This window comes from Drosophila teissieri, chromosome 3R (assembly GCF_016746235.2).
Source record: "Drosophila teissieri strain GT53w chromosome 3R, Prin_Dtei_1.1, whole genome shotgun sequence".
Lineage (NCBI taxonomy): Eukaryota > Metazoa > Arthropoda > Insecta > Diptera > Drosophilidae > Drosophila > Drosophila teissieri.
In genome coordinates, this window is record NC_053032.1 from 29,568,387 (window position 1) to 29,579,717 (window position 11,331).

General features: G+C 47.5%; 1 protein-coding gene across 1 annotated transcript; it reads left to right on the forward strand.

The window, feature by feature from the left end:
• Positions 1-1,207: 1,207 nt before the first annotated feature.
• On the forward strand, positions 1,208-10,569 carry LOC122620163 (muscle segmentation homeobox). The gene is made up of 2 exons (XM_043797495.1): positions 1,208-2,679; positions 9,467-10,569. Exons 1-2 carry the CDS (start codon positions 1,449-1,451, stop codon positions 9,802-9,804), a joined length of 1,569 nt encoding a protein of 522 aa, XP_043653430.1. The 5' UTR covers positions 1,208-1,448; the 3' UTR covers positions 9,805-10,569.
• Positions 10,570-11,331: the final 762 nt, after the last annotated feature.

Consider the following 11,331-nt stretch of genomic DNA (forward strand, 5'->3'; position numbering starts at 1 on the left):
CCGAGCCAAGCCCCGCCCACCCGCACAATCCGCCGCCCATTTCGCATTTCCCATTTCCACATTTTCACAACTTGGTCCTTCGAGCAGCGGAAAACAAAGGAGCAGCTGAACAATGGCTGGCAAAAGTTTTCAAGCCAACAATTTCACATAATAATCCTTAAAATGAGTTTAATTTGTAGAGCGAAAATTATGAAGGGTGCGGGGGATCTCCCCCCTCCCTCTTGAGCAATTTATGGAGCTTATGGGGGATGGCAAAATTCTATATAACCCTGCATATTTCAGATTTATGTATATATTGTATACGTATGTGATTGATTCGGCCGGGTTGCTCGATTTATGTGGCCCGATCCGATTTTTATGGCTTATCTCCTGAGGTGCAGCAAAAGGGAAGAAAAAACATAATTTCCTGACCGAGATTGCAGCTTTGCGATAATGCCTTGCCCCGTCCGACGTTTGATGGTTTTGGGGCCCTGATAATGATGGGCTTATTATTTATTATATTGTTCTTGTACGCCAAGGACATGTAGGAGTGCCAATTAAATTTGGAAAGAGCCCCCTGGTCTATACATATATATGTATGTATGTACATACGGGGTACATAAAGCTTAAAAAATCACGCCAATTTGGCCAAATGAAGTCGTAAAAGAAAGAGAGAGGGAGATTGGGAGAAATGGGGAAGGAAAGCGGCAAGGAAAAGCCAGAAAACCAGAGTGGAAATGGACAGGCGTTTGCCGCCGCTGCTTGTTATAAAATGCTAATACGCGCAGCAGCTCGAATACGAAAAAAAAAGAATGAGAAAAAAGTGGAAAAACGCTTTGAAGATTGAATTATTCAATAATAATTAGGCGTGCGACAGGGACGGCCATACTATGGGGGTGCTGCACCATCTCTGTCTGCCAGAGTGCGGCAAACTCACCACACTGAAGCGAGAGCGAAAGAGCAAAGAAGGCGGAACAAAAGTCGGAAAAGTGGAGAAATACGAAACTCACACCGGAAAAAAAAGAGCGAGAGCGCTAGTCTCGAAACCAATAAAAATGGTGTCGCACCAGGTTGACTCCACCACGCGCGAGAAAGAGAGGCACGCTCTGCACAGCCGGTTACCCACCACCAATCGTCGAGTGTGGCAGTGGTGTGCGTGAGTATCTGTGTGGCAGGCAGCGGTGCATCCGAAACTGCGACTATAGTTTCAGTCGCAGAACAGACGTGATCTCAAGAGGACGTGTCTCTCTCTGGAAATAAATAGCCCCTGAAAAAAGAAAAATATACAAAACGCCGCGTGTGTCAGTGTGTGTCTGTGTGTTGCCCAAGCGTGTGATGAACGAGCGCATTAATTGAAAGATAATCAAAACAAATTAGCAGCAGACCATGTCTCAATGAACCAATTAACCGACGCACCTAAAGCAAAGTATTAACGAGCCACAGTTACACAAACGAACCACAAAGGCTTTATGTTAAAGCTCAGCCCAGCGAGCATGACAGTTACAGGTCTGCGCCAGACGATGACCAGTCCCACGGTGCCGCCGAGCAGCAACACTCCCGCGGGCAACCTCATCATCAGCAGCAGCAGCAACAGCAGCAGCAACAGCGGCAGCAACAGCGGCAGCAACCTGAGCACCGGCAACATGGCCAGCAGCAACCTAACCAACCTGACCAACCTGAGTCCCAGCCACCATCCGGCTGGCCTGAACGCCCTGGCCAGTCCCACCTCGCCGTCGGCACTGCTGCTGGCCCACCAGCAGCATCTGCTGCAGCAGCACCACCAACACCAGCAGCAGCAGCAACAGCAGCAGCAGGCGGCGGCGCTCCAGCTGGCCGCAGTGCATCCGCCGGCCCATCATCTGCACAAGACCACCTCCCGACTGAGCAACTTTAGCGTGGCCTCCCTCCTGGCGGACACGCGGCCCAGAACGCCACCCAACCAGGCGGCAGATGGACCCCAGAACCTGACCAGTTCGGCCGCCACCTCGCCCATCTCCCAGGCCAGCAGCACGCCGCCGCCTCCGCCGGCCAGTGCGGCCGCCCAAGTTCCCGCCAACACCTTCCATCCCGCCGCCGTCGCGCACCACGCCCACTTGCTGCAAGCCGCCCATGCGGCAGCGGCGGCACATGCCCAGCACCAGGCGATGGCCGCCCAGCTGCGGCAGCAGCAGCAGCAGGCCGACGCCCGGGCCAACTCGCCACCCGCCTCCACCAGCTCCACGCCCAGCTCGACGCCCCTGGGATCCGCTCTGGGATCGCAGGGCAATGTGGCCGCCACTCCCGCCAAAAACGAACGCCATTCGCCGCTGGGCAGCCACACGGACTCCGAGCTGGAGTACGACGAGGAGATGCTGCAGGACCACGAGGCCGATCACGACGAGGAGGAGGACTCCATTGTGGATATCGAGGACATGAACGCCGACGACTCGCCCCGCTCCACGCCCGACGGCCTCGACGGCAGCGGCAAGTCCATGGAATCGCCACACGGTCCGCCGCCGGGCTCGCACATGCAATCCACGATACTTTCCCCGGCGGCCCTCGCCTCCGGTCATGTGCCCATCCGCCCGACACCCTTCAGTGCGCTGGCCGCCGCGGCGGTGGCCTGGACGGGAATGGGCGGCGGCGTTCCGTGGCCAGGAACCAGACAAATGCCGCCCTTCGGACCGCCTGGCATGTTTCCGGGAGCAGGATTCGGTGGAGGTAAGTGTCGCTATCCAGTATATCGCCAGGGTTAAGTGGGGTTTTTGCCAGCTTGTTTTCGGTTTTTATGCTTCCTAGAGAGGAAATGATAAACCTTATCAGCTACATGTGCTTAACTGCTGTCCAAAGGGGTAATTTAAACCTTGAAGATTAGGGAGAAAATATAGATGAAAAGCTTTACTTAATGAAACACAACTTAAAGTTTGTTTAGAAAATAGCTGAAGAAATATTAGTGTATATAGCAACATTCCATATACTTATCATTAGCTGTAAACCCATAAACATAATCTTTTGAACCCACGAACAATAGAAATACGTGAATTCCGCTCGAGAGCAAATTCCCCATTAGCAGCCAGCGATGTGTATTCAAAAACGATTTATTTAATGGTGGAATTTCAGTGGTGTTCCCTTTGCGCCACCCCTCATTGTTTTACGAGTATGCCATGCCCCATGTGCGGTGGCAAGTTTATCTACACCATTTTGTGTCGCATTTTAATTCAATTAACTGCCGCCCCTCGCCTTAATTGGCATCGATGGTGACTCTGCTCCTGGTCGGACGCGAGCTGCGGGTGCTCCATCATGGCCATCATGGCCACCTCGTCGTCATCGTCGTCATAATCTCCATGAGCAATGGATCGTGGTGATCGTGGTGATCGTGGTGATCGTGGCTGCAGTTTGTAGTCAAAGTGCGTGGCAATTATTGCGGGGCCTTAAATAAAACAATGAAAACTGCCTGATTGCTGGGCCCATTATTTGATGATGATGATTATTACACTGATGATGGTGATGATTATGGTGATGATGATGGTGATGATGATCGCCAGGCCGATGATAGTCGCGTCGGCTGTGATTTGACTCAATTGGCCACGTCTGATTATTCATTGCACCCGGTGGTCAGCGGCGTTTTTCGGTGTTTTCCGGTCTGACAGCCAGTCAACCAGTCAGCCAGTCAGCCAGCCCCCCATCACCATCCGAATTCGAAAATCTAATAATAAACGCATAAAAAGCGGACTGTCTAACCGACCAGCCAGACTAATTGAAGCGAGTCTGGCTGCTTAACTATGGCGATCTCTATCTGCATGCACAGTTCACACTTTGCCTGCATTTCCTGGACAAAAAAGCCGCTGTGCCATGGGGAAAAACTGAGGGAAAATCAGGGAAAACACTCGCCAAGTCACACTTTGATGCCGCACTGACATGTGAACTTTACGCGGCCATCGCGAACTTTGCGTTTCCGCTCCGCTCCTTAAAGTTGCTCAAACACTCGAAAAAACTCCGCAAGGGCGGTGGGCAAAAAAGTGTAAATTTGCTTTTTATATGCAGACCAGCAACTATTGTTCCTGTTTTTGCGGCATTTGCTCGGCTTTTTTAGCCAACACTTAGCATTGTTTTATAAAGCTGTCGGTTGCGCTGGAAAAAGGGCTTCAAATAGAGTGTCGTATTAGGAAATTTGGGCTTTAAAGTGGGTTAGCACCAAAATTACCATAGTACTGACCCTATTCAATTTATGAACTATTAATACACGGAATGTCAGAACTGCATTTCCAAAAGTGCCTGCCTAAATTCCAAAATATTTCGAAAGGGAGCTGCTTAGAAGATCGAAATAAATCAATCTCGATGTGGGCCATCAATTCAGCCACTTGAGCTATCTGTTGTCCCTTCCCTATAAAGAGGCCGAGATGCAGACAGCCCGAGATGAATAAACTATTCCAAACATTTGCCGCTTATTTTGTCATTTGGCTGTCAACTGCTGCCTGTGTATAAAATACAGTCGAACAACTTCATTTCACCTCATTTCATTGCGTTTCGTTTCGTATCATTTGGCAGCTGTTTTTGTGTTTTTTGTTGAGGCCTTCGGTATCGGTTTCAGTTGCTGGTTCCTGTATTCAGCGTGTCTCATTAGCGCAGCAGGTTGCTGTCTTCAGTGGACTGATGATCCCCTGTTTTCCGGAGGGTTTCCCTTCTGACCTGCGCCGCTATCTTCTGCGGCATTATGTCAAGTGTTAGGTACTTAGTGCCTTCGGAACCTGCAGAACAGCTCAACTGCAGATAGAGGTTGTATCTCTTTGGCTACCGCTTGTCGGCTCCTTCATGGCCTATTAAATTAAACTACCTTCGATTAGAGGGAACACACACATACATACTCTTAAAAGGCATTTGTGTGGGCCATAAGTTGGATGGTTTTTGCCTTGCCATTTGATTAGCATCTTCGTGTTGCAATATGGGGAATTCCCTTTGTGCCTTCATAATTTAACTAATTGCAAGCGCAGTCGAGTCACGTATGCTGCACATGCCACCCATTTTTTGCCCCCCTTTAACCCATCGATGGCCCCTGTTGTTCAACCACCACCACGCATTGCAGCTGCAATTCTTGGCAGCCATTATAGAAATTAATTTTCAAGCTGAACAAACGAGCAACAACTTGGGAGTCATTGCATAAATACATAGAGCCAGCCACACACACACACGCACACCACGTTTCTTGGCAAGGGAGTGAAAGAGAGAGAGAGAAAGAGGGGCGAGAAAACCTGGCCAAAACGGTGGGTGTGGCATGTCAGCAACGCCCACCCAAACACGCAATTTTCAACAGCAACGGCAGCAATTTAAACGCTGACAGACGGCTGCTGGTTGGCGAAAAGCGAGAAGAGAAGAGGGTTAAGGAAGACCAGGGGGCTCAGGAGGGTTAAGGGGGGCTTGGGGGAGCTGGGGAGCCGTTTGCATGCGTTTTAACACCATTTGCAAGGCTCCAAGCCGAGAGAGTCAAAAGCTAAAATAATATTTGCATTCTGCACGCCATCTAACGTGCATACGCTGTACTAAATACACACATGCAACGCAGGGACGTGGGCAAGGGAGGTGGGGTTGCGGTTGGGGCATGGGGGTCTCTTCAGGGGGCCTTCGAGGGGGCGTGTGGCGGCGCAGACATTTTGATGTATGTTTTGGTAAATAAAATTTATTTGCATTAAATTACCAGGCCAGACAAAGCGAAGGTGCTGCTGCTGCTGCTGATGGCGATGGTGGTGATGGGTTAAGAGCTGCGGCTGTGGGGGTGCTAGGTGTGTGTGTGGTAGTGTGTATCTGTGAGGTTGAGAAAACATTTGCTAAATATTTGTAGACAATTGGTAGTTCAACTAATTTGAGCTGCCTGCTGTTGCTTGTTGCTGCTGCTGTAAATGTGTTGCTGCTGCGCTTGTTGCTGTTGCTGCTGTGGCTGTTGCTGCTGCGTTGCACCTGAGTAATTAAATAGCATTGGGAACCTGTCATAAGAGCTGGCCCCACCCAGCCCACGGGCTAAGCGAGCACTCTTATCTTGCCCAGAGGCAGCGAACTTCATTGCAAAACAGTCCAAATAGATATGTGGCCAGCACGCAATGTGCCAAGATTGCCACAGAGTGGGCAGTGCAACGGCACTGAGAGAAATATGTGCACAGCATGCAGATGCAAGCCCCATTTCAATGTATAATATCCACTCTAATGATTAACAACGCATAATTTTGCGATTTTAAACACCCTTTTACTGCCCATGTCCGCTTATCTGTGGCAACTGGTTCTTAGCACGCTGCCCACTAATTGATTGACTCGTTTAACCGGTGCCAGTTGGCCAACGGAGCTCCCTGCGCCCAGGACCTTCGCCGCCCAATCATTCAGTTAGCCGGTAAACACCTATTTGGAGCTAATTAAAATCGCACATTATGAAATCGGCCTGGGGTCCCAAAGCGATTGCCGTTTTGACCGTAAGCGTGTAATTGCATTAGCCATCCGGCCAGCGATCTGCCCATTCGCTCTCTGCCTCCAATCCATCCAATCCATCTGCTCCATCCAATCCATCCACTCCAACCACTCCATCCAATCCATTTGCTCCATCCAATCCTAGTACACACCATATTGCTCAACGGTTTTCACTGCAAAAACGCTGCTGCAAGTGGATGGTGCTATGCGAAAACGCTTTAATGAAGAATTAATTGCCAGCAATTTGCACCGCACATCAATCGAGCGTTGTCACCGCCGGCTATATAAAGCGATTTTCTGTTGGATATTTGGTATTGGTACGAGTATTTTGCTGCCGCACCGAGCGATACGCGTAAATTTCACAATTGCTTGTTGCCTGTCTCATTTAGCAGCTGTTGCTGTTGTTGCTGCTGCTGCTCGATGCACTTATACGATGTCGCGGCTACAATACACCGGAGAACTCAAATTAATTGAAAATCCATTACAAACATAGGCTAAATGTCACAATTGGCGTTTGTGGCATGTATTTTGCGCTGGCAATGGCGACGTATTGCCCCAGCAGCAGCAGCAACTCGCAGCAGCAACAACTCGCAGCAACTCGCAGCAGCAGCAGCAACAATGCCTATAAAAGAGCAAAAAGGCGAAAACAAGTCTCGCACTCTGGTTTCAACGTGCGTCTCCATCTTGCCCCTTGAGCCTCGACTTTTTTTTTGTAGCTTTTCCGCAGGTTTTGCAACATGCCACAGGCAGTCGGTGGGCGGGGCCAGGGGGGCGGTTCGAATCCAGCGCACTTGCTATGGAAACCCCATTCCAACAATTTAGCGACAAATGAGCAATTAATTTTGAAATAAATGTAAAGCAAACCGAAACGAAAAGAAGGCAAGATTGGAGCACGATACAGCATACAAATAATGGAAGTTGGCTCAGTGGAAGAGTGGGATATACATTTCTTAGGATTTTTATTAATTTTATTTTTTGAAGCCACAGAGCCAACAGAGTTTTGCATATAAATATTAAAGCCATGCTGAGTATAAATATTATTGTAAGACAGAAAAGAGTCGTAAAAGTCGAGAGAGCAACCTGCGACAAAAGCGAAAAAGGGCTGTAACCGTTTGGCCGCCTCGTTTAAATGCTAATTTGGCCACTAATTTACGGCCAATACAACAAGAGCGACAACAAAATACCAAACAAGACAAGACAAAACAAAATCAAAACTTCACACGGAATGCAAGCTGGCCAAGAAACAAGCCAAATTACAAAGTTTATATATGTATATGTATATATCCATATGTATATTTATATTTATAGAGGCCGAATCGGAGTCGCAGAGTCTGTAACAAATTTTGTGAATGCAGTCTTCATTATAAAGTCCGGGGCACCTGGAATCTGGAGTCGGGAGTGTTCGCATTTCGATTCACCTTGTTAGGGGCCATACAAAACGCTTTTACGACCTGGCCAGAAAGCGAGGCACACACAAATAAGTGAAATGATATGCATACAAGTATATCGGCCATATCGATAAGGCCGCAGCATTAACATAACTCCGACATGTCACACTAATTACTTAATGAGCCAGTCAGCTCAGGTTTCCCCGCGGTTATTAGTTCTGATTCCATCGCCAGTCGCATTTTTATGGTCCACAGACAGTCCGTGCGACATTTATTTGTTTACTGAAAACATAACATCATAAAATGTGTGTGAACACATCGAAGTCCACTTCCTAGTCATATGTTCCCATGCATATTATTGTACCATAATATTCTGCAATGCTTTTTGCGATTATTTCAATGGACTCGGCGATTTTCGAGGTCTGCCCTTCTGCCTTCTGCCTTCTGGCATTGTTGTTTAATGCATCGTTTGCCATTTGCAGAGCATGAAAAGCAATTACAAAAGCATGCAACTTGGCCACGTTTGTCACTCGGCAATTTCAATTTGTGCAATTATGCGTAAAATTAAAGCGCTGCATATCATTTGCATTTGCGTTTGTCTTCATTTTGATTCGACTGCTGTCTCGCGGTTTTGCCTGAAAACAAAATGCTCAATAAATTACGCGTGCCTGGAAAGGAAGATGGTAGGGAATTCAAGGGAGGGGGGGGGAGTTGTGGTATGGGACGGGAGAGGGGGGATCTGAAGATCTGACCCGGACTGACTGCATCTTTAAAATGCCATTTGCATCTTTGTGGTTTTGGCGCAGCCCCGATGGCAAGCTCATTACTTTCATTAACAACACTCCCGGCATGCAACTCGCAACTTGCAACTTGCAACAGCTGCTGCTGCTGCTGTTGCTGCTGCTGCGAACCCCCCTCTCCACAGAACGCCCGTCTTTATAAGGCCTGCACGTTTCTTTTTGCTTTGTGCTTTTTTTGTTGTGCTGGTCTCTTACTTGCCTGGGTGCCTTTGTTTGCCAAAACAAAATGCCCAAATTAAAATTGTTTTGCTGTGGAGAGAATCGAACTGAGATGTGGTGGGATGAGGGGGGAATCGGGATTTGTTGGGCAGGGAGGCTGGAGGAGGAGGAGGGGATTCACCCGGGGAATGCATTTCCCGTCGCTACTGCTGCTGCTTTGTCTGACAAATAGTTTAGACAGCAAATTTATTGGCCACTTAAAGGAGTAATTACCGTATATTGTTGCCGCTGCCGCTGCCGCTTTTAGCCAAATTGACAAGGCCAAGGACAGCGGCGGTTGACAGCACATTTCATTCAGCGAGCGGCTGCATTTTGCATGCTCAGTGCTACAGTAGGTGTCCCTTAAAGCGGACAAAGCCCTAGGGCAAACAGAACTTTGAGATTTGGTGCAGGTTGACTTTGGCGTAGGTGTCTCCCTTGAGCGGACAACGCAGATAGCGGACAATGTTTTTTGCACAAATAATAGGAATATATCCAAGAATCTTGAATAATCTATCAATATTTATTGAGGAAACCACTTAATTTTTCGCGGACAATGGGGGGACTTTGTCCGCTTAGCAGAATATCCACTATGCAAGCCCCTTCATCTGCCCTAATGGCATCACCAGTGCAACAGACAACTAATCAAGACGCTTTCCATCTATTTTCCAGATGCCAACGAACCGCCGCGGATCAAGTGCAACCTGCGGAAGCACAAGCCCAACCGGAAGCCCCGCACCCCCTTCACCACACAGCAGCTGCTCTCGCTGGAGAAGAAGTTCCGGGAGAAGCAGTACCTGAGCATCGCCGAGCGGGCGGAGTTCTCCTCCTCGCTGCGGCTGACGGAAACGCAGGTGAAGATCTGGTTCCAGAACCGCAGAGCCAAGGCCAAGCGCCTGCAGGAGGCCGAGATCGAGAAGATCAAGATGGCGGCGCTGGGCAGAGGAGCTCCTGGTGCCCAGTGGGCCATGGCCGGGTACTTCCATCCGAGCCTGATGCACCTGGGATAAGTGGCGGCCCAGTTGGTGGTTGGCCATCACCACGATCGCCATCAGGCGCGCCACCAACGCCCACTGGCCCACAGTGGCCATGGTCATCTTCATCCTGGTAACCAAATAACCGCTGGCGGCGGTCCTCGAGCGGAAACCCCCAAAATTTTGCTGTGATGTTAGCGCATTTTACGTTACGATACTTCCAAATGTTGTTTCAAATGCACACCCTGTAAATAACTTATAAGAAACGGAGTAGAAGCACCCGGTTTCGATTTTTGTGCAATCGAACTTTGTATATATAGCGAGAGCAAAAGCAAGCAGAAAAATGTTTCCTAATTGTACATAAATCTAGCATGTAAACCCAATCAATTGAAAAACCTTCGTTCGTTTGTTTCGTATAATCAATTGACAAAGAATGAAAAAGAACCGAACGTCGCGTCGTTCGTTTGCACAAACCAAGTCAATAAGCGTAAAACAACATTAACTAAATTCATATTTGATTGTATTGTATTTTGCAAAGTAAGTCAGTCTAGCTAATGGATCGATTGTGTATTTAAAAAATACTTCTAAGCATCTAAACTAAACTAATCTAATGCTATAAACTATGCCGTTAAAAGTACTTTATGATAATACCACAGACCTATACATATAGTTCATACACGCATAATATATTATGAATACCATATAGCGTTAATCCTCTGTAGTTGTTTAATCATAAATCATAAAAACGAAGTGTGAAAAAATAAAACAAAAACATGCGAAAAGAGCAGAAGGAAAATCATACAAAAATCATTGAAAAAAATATATAATTATACAAAAAATTATAAAGGTCTGTTTATTCCGTTGGTGGCAAAACTATTTCACAATAGTTCGAATTACATTCATATAGCTTAATTCTGAATTTTCCAGTTCATTGGAATCACGAATCTATTCTCTGAGCTACAAAGTGTCTCATTTGATGCTGATTATGTGAATGTAGTGCATTATCGACAGCCTCGTAAAATGTCAGGGAAACAATATTTTGTTTTGATTAACACGTAAAGTGTTATTTTCAACGCGGTGATTGCATAAGGGCGATTGCCTATGCTGCAATGCATTTTCCATTGCAAAACCATCGCAAATCGCGAATGGTGAATAGAAAAATCTGAAATTGGTGGCCGCAGCGAATTGATAAAGGGGAATTGAGAGGAAAAATTAGCGGGTTACGAAACAAGTAGCTTTCAATTAAAAAACTAATCCAATGAGTTCAGCCATGAAGATTTCGCCATTTCAGCGTTACTCATCGTGGCATTTTGAGAATCGAGTGAAGCACACAATGCGATGAAGCAGCCTTATCGGCTGGCAATTAATATTTAATTAATCAGGCACTCGGTTGCTGAGGCAACTCGGCTGGCCCACATGGCGTATGCGTATTCGTATTCGTATTCGTATGCGTATGCGTATCGCTGTCCATTTAAATGTGTACGTACTGTGGGCAGAGGTTGGACTGGCAATCGGCGAAATCCGATTGCAATTGAGTGATTATCAAATTGTTTGCATTATAAT

What these genes read in the sequence shown, in the direction of transcription:
- LOC122620163 (XM_043797495.1), top strand. Translation starts at nt 1,449, where the DNA reads ATGTTAAAGCTCAGCCCAGCGAGCATGACAGTTACAGGTCTGCGCCAG. An exon ending in GGGAGCAGGATTCGGTGGAG is followed by an intron (nt 2,680 to 9,466) that starts GTAAGTGTCGCT and finishes TCTATTTTCCAG; the next exon opens with ATGCCAACGAACCGCCGCGG.